The sequence below is a fragment of the Dichotomopilus funicola genome (genome assembly GCF_033296635.1).
Source record: "Dichotomopilus funicola strain CBS 141.50 unplaced genomic scaffold C8A04scaffold_95, whole genome shotgun sequence".
In the NCBI taxonomy this organism is placed as follows: Eukaryota; Fungi; Ascomycota; class Sordariomycetes; order Sordariales; family Chaetomiaceae; genus Dichotomopilus; species Dichotomopilus funicola.
In genome coordinates this window covers 57831-69947 of record NW_026944116.1, presented here as the reverse complement: position 1 = coordinate 69947, position 12117 = coordinate 57831, and the positions used below count along the sequence as shown (strand labels likewise).

The 12117-nt window shown below is 52.7% G+C and overlaps 4 protein-coding genes across 4 annotated transcripts in view; 2 read left to right on the top strand and 2 right to left on the bottom strand.

Annotated features, from left to right (window-relative positions):
* Positions 1-321: 321 nt before the first annotated feature.
* Positions 322-1326, top strand: C8A04DRAFT_40422 (uncharacterized protein; the record flags this gene model as incomplete). The annotated part of the gene is made up of 2 exons (XM_062784938.1): positions 322-1002; positions 1033-1326. 2 exons carry the CDS (start codon positions 322-324, stop codon positions 1324-1326), a joined length of 975 nt encoding a protein of 324 aa, XP_062633214.1.
* An 802-nt stretch (positions 1327-2128) lies between these two features.
* On the bottom strand, positions 2129-6069 carry C8A04DRAFT_32674 (uncharacterized protein; the record flags this gene model as incomplete). The annotated part of the gene is made up of 2 exons (XM_062782176.1): positions 2129-5579; positions 5642-6069. The coding sequence occupies 2 exons, from the start codon at positions 6067-6069 to the stop codon at positions 2129-2131; spliced, it is 3879 nt and encodes a 1292-aa protein (XP_062633213.1).
* A 754-nt stretch (positions 6070-6823) lies between these two features.
* Positions 6824-8467, bottom strand: C8A04DRAFT_40421 (uncharacterized protein; the record flags this gene model as incomplete). Its single annotated transcript, XM_062784937.1, has 1 exon — positions 6824-8467. The coding sequence occupies one exon, from the start codon at positions 8465-8467 to the stop codon at positions 6824-6826; it is 1644 nt and encodes a 547-aa protein (XP_062633212.1).
* Positions 8468-11229: 2762 nt separating this feature from the next.
* C8A04DRAFT_40420 (putative amidase) overlaps positions 11230-12117 on the top strand; it is a gene marked incomplete at both ends in the record, with an annotated part of 2471 nt that continues 1583 nt past the window's right edge. The window contains 3 exons of the mRNA XM_062784936.1: positions 11230-11283; positions 11376-11755; positions 11834-12056. Coding sequence (XP_062633211.1) covers positions 11230-11283; positions 11376-11755; positions 11834-12056 — 657 coding nt within the window. The remainder of the gene's footprint in view (positions 11284-11375; positions 11756-11833; positions 12057-12117) is intronic.

Here is a 12117-nt window from a genome sequence, read left to right as displayed (position 1 = left end):
CTAACTAATTCAATAAGTCTCCGAAAGTAGCCCCCAATGTCCAGCAGGAATAGTGGTTCGAAACCTCGCTGCACTGAGACGCCTAACCCGGAATTGCACAAGGCATACGTAGACTCGGTGTAATCCGGTCACTTTATTCAGAATTCGAGTCTATCGGGCGGAGCACGGATGGCGAAATTTGCAAGGAACTCAGCCCAAATTATGCTTTCAGTATAGTTAAGTACTTAAAGGACAACGATGATAGTCGTCTGAGGTCTTATGTTGGAGCAACTATTGCAACAGAACCGACAAGAAAGCAAGGTACCAAAAGAACACCTCACAATGCCTCCATTATTTCAACCATCAGTGCCTTCTCTGCCGCCCGGCATTAGCTTCTCTGGCAAAACCGCCATTGTGACGGGTGCCACTGCAGGTATCGGACTCGAAATCTGTCGTCAGCTGCTCACCCTTGGAGTCTCCAATCTCATCATGGCGGTACGCAACTTGCCAAAGGGCGAGACAGTCCGAGAAACTCTCGTCTCCGAACCCGCTGTCAAGACTGCCAACCCTAAAGCCACGGTCAAAGTCATGAAGCTCGACACAGAGATCTACGAAAGTGTGCAGAGCTTCGTCTCTGCGTTCAACGCTGAGTTTCAAGACCTACATCTGCTCATCGCCAATGCCGGGGTGGGTACAGCAGCGAAGGAGCTTGCGAGTTCCGGACACGAGAAGGACATCCAAGTCAACTATCTCTCCAACGTGCTCCTCACCCTCGCTTTCCTCCCCACCCTCGAAACCACGGCCACCAAGACTGGGACACCAACAAGAGTTACCTGGACCGGCAGCCGAATGCACATCTATTCCAGCCTCAGCGGGAAGCATCCACTGAAGAAGGGGGACACATCAATACTGAAGCACTTCAACACCGCCGACCCCATGTCCATGTTCGTGCGGTACGCAGACAGCAAGCTCCTCGCCGTGCTCTTCCAGCTCGAGCTCGCCAGGCACTACAGCCCGGACAAAGTCATCGTCAACAGCTTCTGTCCGGGGTAGGTCGACACAGGCATGACTGACGTGCTGCCCATCTACATCCGCATCCCAGTGAATGCGATAAAGGCTATTCGTGCACGGTCACCGAAAAAGGCGGGATGGATCGCACTGAATGCGGCTGTGGTGGCTGGCTCGGAGACACATGGGAAACTCTTGGGGGATATGGTGGTGCAAGAGCCGTGGGAATTTATTAAGAGTCAGGAGGGACAGCGGGTGCAGAAGATGCTGTGGAACGAGAGTGTTGACGAGATAGGTGGGTTGGTGAAGCTTCCTGCTTGGATGGGGAAGTTGGCGTAGGCTGTACACTAATTAATAGACTAATATAAAAATTGGAACACAACAAACTCTTTTCCATGAAACTTACCAAGTTTGATAATGATGGCTGAGGGACATTTTACAGCCACAAACGAAGAATGTCAGAAAGGGATCATTATTTGGAAATGGATTTTGGGTTTCCGACCACTCTGCATGCAGCAAGGGAAAGACCTACTCAACCAAGCAAAGCAAGCTCTCAGCCGGCAGACACCCGTCCAATCCAGCCATTGATAACCAACAGTTGCATGCAGCCCAAGCACCGGCCAGGCGCCAGTAGCCTAATTGGCACTGGCGTATGGTCGGGAATTTAATACTCACATGGACATTGAACCCAAAAGGTTCTTGGTTCGAGTAATGGTAGCACCACCGGGCGATGTTCTTTGGACCTGAGCACACCGTCGGGCAGGTAAAAAAAGATTTACTGGGCCCTCCCTACCTCTGAACATGGTGAAGGGCCTCACTATGTAAAAATGCAGGTGAGGAGGTCCCCAGATGGTAAAACTCTAGACTGAGAGGGTTTTCGTAGCCGAGCTTGGCCAGCTCGGTGAGCTTTTTGATGTTTTCTGTTTTCTTTTCTTTTTCTTTTTTTTTAGGTTTCGTTTTCTTTTGGGCCATGTTGAGAATGTGTTCAACATTTCTAATTCATTTGTTTTTCTTTTAGATTACAGGTTTCAGGGCGTCTTGTCGGCGTTACGGGCGAGAACAAGAGGTTCTTTAACATTTAATTACATCCAGATCTCTCTCGCACATCCAATACCCCCTTAACCTTCTACCTACTCCCGTCTTAGATTGGAATCAAACTCGCAGGCAACAACCTACTCTTAGCCTCCTTCGGGACCACCAACCTGCCCAACTCCTGCTCCCTCACAATCATCCCCACAAAGAAATAACTATCCCCCAGCTCTTCTAACTCAATCTTCTCAATCACCTCCGCATTCGGTCCATTCCCATTTTGTAAGTTACCACTCGCTCCCGCACTCTGCCAAACTCCCCCAAGACTCTGTGCCGCCGTCCCAATCCACTTGGTCACAGCCCACGGCCCCTTCGCACGCAGCAGCTCCTTTACCCGCTTCTTCTGCTCAACCCAACCTGCACCGTTCCCCCCGCGAGAACTTCCCGTGTTGTGATCATCTCCAACCATATCCACCACCTGCCCCAACGTCAAATACCTCCACTTCCCCCCATCCTTTTCCCGATTTCCATCCTCGCCAGGCTCGCCTTCATCCCGGCTCTCCGTAAAAAGATCCGGGATATGCTCCTCCATCTTAACACTCGCATACACCCCGGGTCCAACCCGCCACACCGGCACCGGCTTCAACTTCTCCTTGGGCAGACATCGGCCGACAAAACACACATTCGTGTCGGCGCCGTGTGTTAGATACATCTCCATCACGCTCAACACCGGCAGCTGCATCGTGTCATCAGGGACATCAGTATATGCTGCGCGTGATGCAGGGAGCAGGAGACCGTGGTTGCGGCGGAGCACGCCGAAGAGACAGAGGAGGGTGGCTGTCCAGGGGGTCCAGTGAGTAATGCTTAGGCTGTTTAACGACGATGGGAGGCAGGGCCAGGAGGGGACGGAGAAGTAAGTTGGGGGTAGCGGGGTGTTTGGCTCGGCGCCGGCTTTTAGTAGGGCGGTGGCTAGTGCTAGGGGTGGGGAAGAACCACGGCGGAGCTGGATGGACTCGTTATCGCCGTCGTCTGAGTGGGAGGAGACGATGGTGTCGGCGTCGAAGGTCGAAAGGGCTCCGGGGTTAGGGTTGGAGTCGTGGTTGGGATCGAAGCCCGGGAAAGCGAACATCTCGGTGGCGGTTTGCGGGTAGAGTAGGCTACCTCCGCCACCGGGGTTGATGGCGTGGTCGGATCCGGCGATGGCTTTCATGAGGCCCTTTCGGCGGCGGACGGCGAGGGAATTGTCTGGGGTGCTGTTGGCGTGTTTGCGCTGGTACGTCGTAGCCAGAGCAGCGGCACCGCCGAGGGAAGCGGAGAGGAGGATGCTGGTGAGGTGGTGCAGCTGGAGGAGGATGGGGAAACGGGTGGTGAGGCTAATGACGTAGCTGTCGTGGCGATGGAACGCTGCGGCGGACATGAACTCGAGGGCGAGGAATAAAGGGGGTGCTGCGCGCTCTTTGGAGTAATGCACCGTTCGCTCGACGTGTTGCTCAGTGACATCGTCATGGGCAGCGAGGACGATGCAGTATCGGTGTCGTCTTCCCATTGCTTTCGGCCCTTGCTGAGCACTGTTTATGATAATGAGTGAGAGTAGGAGTTCAAGCTCCGGGGCAGTTGTTGATTCCGAGTGGAAGAACTCGTCGGTGAGTTGGTCGAGGAACGATTCTGATTTAGCTAGCGACGGCACCGTTCTCAGTAGCACAATGCCGAGGTACCGATGCAGACCGGCCATTTTGGGCGCGCTCCATCCTGCGACCTGGTGCAGCCTCTGGATGATGTGTTCTTGGACGAGGAAGTCCCGCAGGTCGCGGTGGACAAACTCGATTCGCCGTCTCAGGGGTAGCGGCCGGGAAGTGTCCTTCCCATAGCCATCGTCGCGTATCTCAATAAAGTCTTCACACCGGCCCCTCAGCCGGGCTTCTGTAACTACCAGCCGCTTCTCCATTTGGCGATTGTCTGACCCCTTGGGGATATTCTTCGCCGAGGCAAGAAGATCATCCAAACCAATAGCTCCATCCAACACATCGTCCATCGCAGAGAAATACACCACCAGCCGGTGCTGGCCCTTTGGAAGAGACGGATCTGCTAAAGAAAGCAATGTGATCGCCACTCTGACCCGGTCGGGCCGCGCAAGCAGCCTGTCCAGCATGGTTTGGAACATGACCGACACGTCTTCGGGCATGGCGTGCAGCATGTCACCGAGTTCGGTGGCGGAATACGCATTGCCGATGCCTCGAACGAGATGCCGTATGGCGAGGCGTAGCCATAGAAAAACCCCGTTAGCCTTTGCAACTGCGGGCTTGATAAGGATGTCGTAGCCGTCTAGGTTGGAAGGAGAGACCACCACTCCTGAATACGTGATGGCCGATCGCAGTTCTTCCTGCGCAGCTTGGATCATGTCTTGATAGGTATGCTCGTGAAGGCGAAGACAAAAGTCCGGTTCCGTGTTGAAAATGTTTTCGAAAGCGCTGTACGGTCGACTGGATACGCAGAGTTTGATGTGAGGGAGATTGGCCCATTGCTTGAGAAGGTGAGCCAACCCAAGATGATCGCCTTCAAACTCATCCAGTCCGTCAATAAAGAAGCAGATCTTCCGATCTGATGTTGTGCTTGAGGCACCGATCAATCTCTCAAAAGCAGCCTCGATTTCACTCAGGGCGAACTCGGTGTCATTGCTGCCTGTGTCAGTGTTGGTGTTCCATTCATACGGAAAGACGTGCGGCATGAGTTCGGGACACGCCTTCAGCGTTTCCCAGAGTAGTCCACGATACAGACCCTCGATGGATCTCTGTATCCCAATCCCTGACCTCCAGAAGAAAAAGGAGGCAAAAACAAGCTGCTTGTCGCCTGCCCAGGTTTGTAATCCGCTTAAGGTCCGCTGCTCTCGAGCCAAAAACTTCATCATGGTTGATTTCCCGGCGCCTGGCTTGCCAGACAGGTAGAATATACCAGACCCAGCCTCTAGCCAGGTAAGAAACCGTGCTCGGGTGTCCGCCTTTAGTTGACTCGTTTCTTTTCTCTCGTGGGTTGATGGAGTGACGCTTTTTATTGCGATCTTTCGCAACTCAAAAAGAGCTTCGATGACTTCTTCAAAATTACTCTCGTCGTTCAATTTCTTTTTGGGCTTCTTCTTCTTCTTTTTCGACACTTGTTCATCTGGATCGGAATTCGGTGGCTTCCGTGATAGGGCTTCCGACGGGGGATACAGAAGCCATCGGTATGTCCCGGCACGAGCGGGCTCAATAGCATCTTCTCGTCGCCGGATTCCATGAAATGTGAGTTTCCTGAGAATTTGACGTTCTTTTTCTACCTTGGTTTTGGTTGTCGTAATTTCGGAGATGAGGTCCACCATCTTCTGCACGGTACGATCCTCCTGAACCCGCATCTCATCCTGTAAGTCGTTGATATGTGAAGCGGTTGCATGGCCGTTCGTTTCAATAATCTGAGATAGATGCAGGAGCTCCTGACTTAACGTATCCAACTTATCCGTAGTCTTTGTAGTCGAATCATCGCTTTGCGATTTGAGTTCTTGTAAACCGCGATAAGTCGACGATTGTTTTTGACTGGGTTCAGGTGTTAGTCCCAGCATTGGGCATCCGTCAAACCTCAAATTAGTTGGCCCTACCTCATCATAAAAATGATCCTCGTCACCAACTGCTTCCGACACCTCTCCAACCGCACCTCCAATTCCTCCAACTCCCCCTTCTCCCGCATCACCCTCCATGCAACTCGCAAACTCTCCCGCCTCGACCCCGGCGTCGCGACCTGCAGCCGCTTCAACCCAGCAACTAACTCCTCGGACACCTCACGACACCGCTCCGCCAGAGCTTCCATCGCCGCATCGTCTGCTGTCCGGGGCAGCGTCGACGGCGTAGCCAGAGCCGCAGCAGCTTCCCGGAAGTCGTCGTACACGGCGATCGCATCTCTGGTTCCTTCAGCGGCGCCTGTGGCGGAACGGGAGATCTGGCGGGCTTCTCGGAGGAGCTTGGTCGCGTAGTCGATGAATTGGAGGATGTTGCCCGAAAGGGCGATGGCGGTTAAGGGGTCCAACATCGTAAGAGGAGCATGGATGCTACAGGAGCCGTGTCAATTAGTAACGTTGAATTTCCGAGAACGGCTATGAAGGAGTCACTGGGTTTTATATGCGACTCGCAGTCTGCCTGATTGGCCTCATGGTGGGTGATAAAACGACTTCACCTGGAGCTAGATCGAAAGAGGTGAAGTGAGGCTGATTCCGTCCCCAGTGCATGAGTTGCCGAAGCGACGATGCTGTGATTGGTAGCTGTAAATCGTGGCTTTTAGATAATGACCTTGAGTTACATTGGGCTAACTCGAGTACCGGTCAATAAATCTAAGTTAGTAAATAATTATACCTACCTACCTAAACAACGGCGAACATAAAAAGTGAAGCAAGCAAAAACCCTGGCAGTTGAGGGGAATTCGGCCCATCCCCTAGCACCAGTGTAAAGAAAAACAAGAAAAGGAAATGAAGTGCGAAAAGGGAAAAGAACTAGCTTTTGCCAGGTAACAAACCACTAATTAGTAATTAGTAGATTCTTCTAGGCAATGGGTGTCCATCTTACCTAGAAATCTCTCCGAATGTAGAACAGAACAGTCTGTAGTTTGATCGCTGGACAAGAAGGACCCTCCCTGACCATGAAATGTAGGTAGAGCTAGGTACACCCATGACACGAAAACTCGAGCCCTCGGCTGCGCCTTCCCGAATTACACTGACTCTAGTTTCTTCTCAACAAGTAATTACATCTTAGGTATTGCAGAGGTCTATCCTATCCGGCGTCTCAGCAACTCAATCCTCCCAGTCCACACCCCGAAACTCAAACCATCTCGACCACTCCTCATCCTCCACAAGCTCCTTCGCCAACACCTTCTCATACCCAATCGACACCTCATACCCTTCATTTTCCTTTCTCGGCGGGTAGAGGATCACAATCCCAACATCCACTCTACCCCACAATTGTCTATACGCCACAACCTCGCCGAAACCAAAGTCCACTTTCTCCCCGTCTCCATGCCGCCCCATACCATTTACGCCGTTACTTTCTCTGTGTCTCACGGGACGGACAGAAGGAGCCGGAGATAGTAGTTTCCCCGCAGTCCTATGGTCCGACACCATAACCGCTAGTGCGGGCATGACGTGCAAATTCGCCGTCGCCCGCCTCTTTTGCCGGATTGCGGCGACCTGGTTGAGCATGGCATCGAGTACGACAGGTGTGCCGAACACCGAGGTATTTGCCCTGATGTAAGACGCCACGTGGGAAAGGGGCCAGGGCTTCTTCTGTGCGATTTGTCCCGGCTCTGTGTTAATACCGCTTAGGGGCTTGCCCATGACTTCGGCCACGGTGGGTGCCGAGGGTGCGCCGGGGATGGGCATGGTGGAGATGCCGACAGAAAGAATGTTGCGCTGCATGCGCGGGGGATATGTTCCCGGTGATGACGTGGCGTTGAGACGGGCGCGCATGTCTAGAATTTGGATCCAGAGTAACGGCGCAGAGGTTGGGATTCGATCGGCATAGTGTGGATGGCGGGTTTTCGTTATGGACCGCCAGATTTGGGCTACAACGGCGTCGTAGGTGGAGATGTGGGAGACCCCGGTATTTGTTGACGTGTCCGGCTGCGCCAAGGCTTTGAGTTCCGCGGCTTTGGACTTGGGAAGGTGGAAGAGCAGAAGCTGGCGACCCCCTGGTAGCGAGGTGGGCGTTTCCGGTCCCCAGAGCATGTTTTCCGGCACATCTACCTTCTTGTCTTCTGGGACCGGCGGCCGTGTGACGCTCGAAGCATCCAGACACGCCGAGTCCCATGGCGGATAACCCGCCCCGTCTCCCGTGACCGCAGCACGACAATTGTCCGCCAGCTGCTGCATGCATCCAACCCAGCCCGAGAGATCGTTGGCGAGATGATGTAAGTGAGTGACCAACACCAGACCGCTGCCACGGATAAAGCTAGCCTTCACTCCAAATACTGCAGGATGACGATCCATGTCCGCCACTGGGTTGTCCGAGCCGTAGGACATGTGCGGAATCCGCCAGAGGTCTGGATCGCTCCCCATGGCTGCAGCCCGGAAGTGTGCGCGCTCGAGACCCTGCAGAGACGGGAACCGCTCAGCATCCTCGGGCCGATCGAGCCATTGGACGTGGAACTCGACCGTGTCATCTTTCTTGCGGACGAAAGAATGACCGTCACCATCGGGGTCTTGCTCCAACGTGCTGCAGAGATGGCGGGCTTGGTTGAGGGTACGTTCAAGACCGTGCCGGAGGGCCGCCAGGGCCTTGCCTTGGGCGTGTGTGTCAAGGTTATCTAGTTGAAGGTAGAGCGCATAGTTCAGGTATGAACTGCTGGCTAGGTAGTCGAGAGTGGAGAGCTTCCAGCGTTCTTCTTCAGGGTCGCTTTCCCAGTTGAGAGGGTGGAGGTGGTATATCTCGTGCTTCGGCATGGCAGGGACAGAATCGTCAGCCGTGATGGTGATAAAAGTGTGTTTTTCGTCGTCGATGGCGTAGAAGTAGTCCGACTCCGTGGTCCTTTAACAGAACAAGTTGGAAAACCAAGAGGTAATTATGTCAGAGCAGCAGACAACCTTTAGGATACCATGAGAAGAAACATAAGTCATGTCTTTCTTTCTTCCGTCTTTTAAACCCCCCAACATGATTTCTACTAACCCCCCGCGTATCCCCCATAATTACCTAGTCGAGAGCCACTTATTCCCCCTGGCCGATGTCACGGTCGGCGTCGATCGGCACCGGCGTAAGTGTGGTTTCTACATAATCCTTCGCCGTTGGCGACCACGTTTTTATGTCTGAAGGATGCGCTGTTGCACCATCGCCATGTGCAGGGGACTTTGCTCCGACAGTTTATGGGGGGCCAGTTTTCCTTGTCTTGGCATCTTGATCATCAACCATCAGCGTAACGGTTCTCGGTTCTGAATTCCGACCTAATTATGCGGCCCTGCGGCACAAACCCGAGCTAAAATGAAGGGCGGAGTTCTGTAAATTGCGGTCAACGAAATCCTCTTTGCTCGCCGTGTAGTTATTCGTTTTCATGATCTTAAGTAACATATTATCGAAGGAAAAGCGGAAACGGGGTCATCTTGCCCTTTTGTGTCTTCTATAGTATTTATTCTGTATCTGACCACGCGTTCCCCCGAGAAGTCGATTCATGAGGTTGACTATAGCCTCAACATCTCGCAGCCCCTGACCTAGTGGAATTTGCTGTGCCACCCCCGCACCCGACCACCAAGAAATGCCGGTTGTTAGAGATTCGAGCTAGTACTGCACGTCATCACATCATCACAAATCCAGGGACAAATTCCCACGGAAATAGTTAAGGGGCTGGCTCATGGTCGCCCTGGTGGCAGCGTGGTTGCATTGGTTCCCGGACTGGGAGGACGGATTTGGCGATGAGTCCGAGGAGGCCTTGTCGTTCAAGCCTGCCAGAAACTGCACTGTTAGTATGGTGGACGGGTATGAAAACCGATGATACGGACTTGTTTTATCCAGCCTCGGGAAAAGCGCAAAGCGTTCTTGAAGGGCACCTGACTTAGTCCGTTCTAGCTCCCTCTACGGGAATTAATACGGTGTTGTATAGAAGATAGATGTCACGAATACTCATCTCCGCTTTGTTCTGTGGGAAACACATGGCGGATTTCGAAACCCCCAATTTGAACTGTGTGTCACGCCTCCTATGATTGGGTTATAGCTCCAGAGATAACAACGATGCTCTTCTTAAGTTAAAGCATTAAGACACAAGAACTAGTTTCGAACTTTTGATCAGGTAATTGCATGCACAGCAATTTCAAGTTCCTCAGCACCCGACGCCCGGCTAGGGTCTTTAATGGTCTGCGCTTAATCCCCCTCCCGTTCTCAAAATCAAACAGTCTGCATTCCAACCTAACGCTTCCGGAGTCGACCAAGGACAGGTCGCCAGGGTCATCCAAGAGTAGGTCCCTGGGCAGGTCCCTGGCGTGGTCCAGAGGAGGATCGATTGCGTGAGACGAACTCCTCGAACCAAGCTATCAAATCCACACAAACTTCCGCCAGCATCCGTGTCTCTCTTCCCCAGTCCGTATATTGGGCTTCTCGTGATTCGAGTAACTTTTCACGCAATTGCCAAATCATTAGTCTTACTCTGTCGCAGATGTGGACGAGTTCTGGGTCAAAATGAGAGGCGTTAGTATCCAGGGCTTTTTTGAGTCACCGTAATTACGGTTTATAGTCAGGATTCAAAGAAAACGATGCCCTACGTCTCGGTGAGGTATGCGCCTTGCACAGTTTCACATCACCGTGCTTCTGGTAATCCAATGCGAGTGTATGCAACCGGCGAACCGTGGCCATGAAGTCCCTCCACATGTCAGTATCCCCTTGGTTTTCCCTCTTTTCCTTGCGACCGAAGAGGTTCCTCTTTCTCAGCTTGCTTCCGTTGGCTGTGATAAGGGAGATACGCAACTTACCGGTCAGGTCTACGAGAGTGGCGAGGGATTCGGACACCGGGTTCGTGCCGCCGCCGGAGCACTGCGAGCTGGCCGACATGCCCGAGTTGTGACTCGGCGTCGTTATCATTGCCAGACCGGTAGTCGACCTCGCTATCAATTTCCATCGATTCGTCCTCATCAATTTCTAATTCTTGATTTTTCAGAGGCCTAATGGTATCGAGATGGCGAACGCGCCCGAAAAATGTTAATTATATGCCTGAATTTGCGGGTGTTGGGGGGCAACCAACCTTTCATCGGCGTCAATATCGGAGTCAATGAAGCTATCTCGGGGGGTGCTCATGAAGGCTTCGAAGTAGACCTTCCACCTCGCCGTATGTGATGATATGATCTTGCCGTTAGACGACATGGAGAAATCAGTGTTGTTTATTTTGCCTCTTTCAAGCTGTGCAGGCTTTTTTTGACTAACCGTTTTAATGATTGCACCAATAAAAAAGAGAAAACATGTAGAGATAATTATGTTACGGTAAATCGCGCTGTATGTTCTGCAATCTGTTCAGGTACTTCTGGGTTTTGAGTGTTGGTGTTTTGTCCCGTCCAACCATCCAACTCCTCCAAGCCCTCCCTCCCACCAAAACCTCCGAACTGCGAAAGAAGATTGAGGGGCACCCAGCTTTACCTATCATTTCCAGTGAGCTATCGTACGCTCCTTGGTCTCTAGCGGCGAACTTTCACCAAGGAGAAGGCAATCACCACTACGCCACGCCACCGCAATGAGCATAACCAAGCTGAACGTCGTCGTCGACCTTGGCGGCCGTTCGTACAGCGTAGGAACCCGCGTTGAGTCAGCCATTTGAACCTCCCACCCACTCCTGCCTCAGCGATTGCTTTAACTATTTGCTGACGATCCGGGTGGCAGTGGACCATCCCTACCGACTACGACAGCGGTCCCACCATCGCCCCAGCTGTTGTCTTGAGCACACGAAGCGTGGACTGGACAGTTGATGGCCTGGAATCCGTCTTATCGGCGTTTGACAAAGCCGATGATGTGTTCCAACCTGCTTTCGCCCAGGGAGGCCTTCTTATCGCTCGCTTAGACGGAGCCGAGACGCTAACTCCAACGCTACACAAGTCATCAACACGGTTCCTCGAAGAAAAGTCTAGCACCCTGATTTTTGTCACAGCCCAAGCGGACGAACTCCCAGATGGTCCATACTTCGTCCAGGGTCGTATACTTCACCGCGCTTGGAGGCTATACCCCGACGAAAACCTCGCTTTTACGCTTGCTTTAGCCCCATCGTCTGTGGATGGTGAAGAACTCACGTAAATGATTCCTTCTTCGTCATATTTTTTAGGTTTGAACTGATGTGCTAGCAGATGGGAGCCCCTCAAGGCTGGCGCTTATTCAGGGCTATATCCCGTGGCCGCAGTCCCCTCAAGACTATATTATCCTCCGAGCACAAAGAAGCCCCTCAACGGTCTCAGGATCACTGTCAAAGACAACTATCATCTTTCCGGCGTTCACACAACGCTAGGTAGCGGGTCCTATGCCCAACTCTATGGCCCACAGACCCAGACCTCTGAACTTGTCAAACGCCTTGTGGACAAAGGGGCCATCATCATCGGGAAGACAGAAATGGGGGCATATGCTGGCTCCGAGG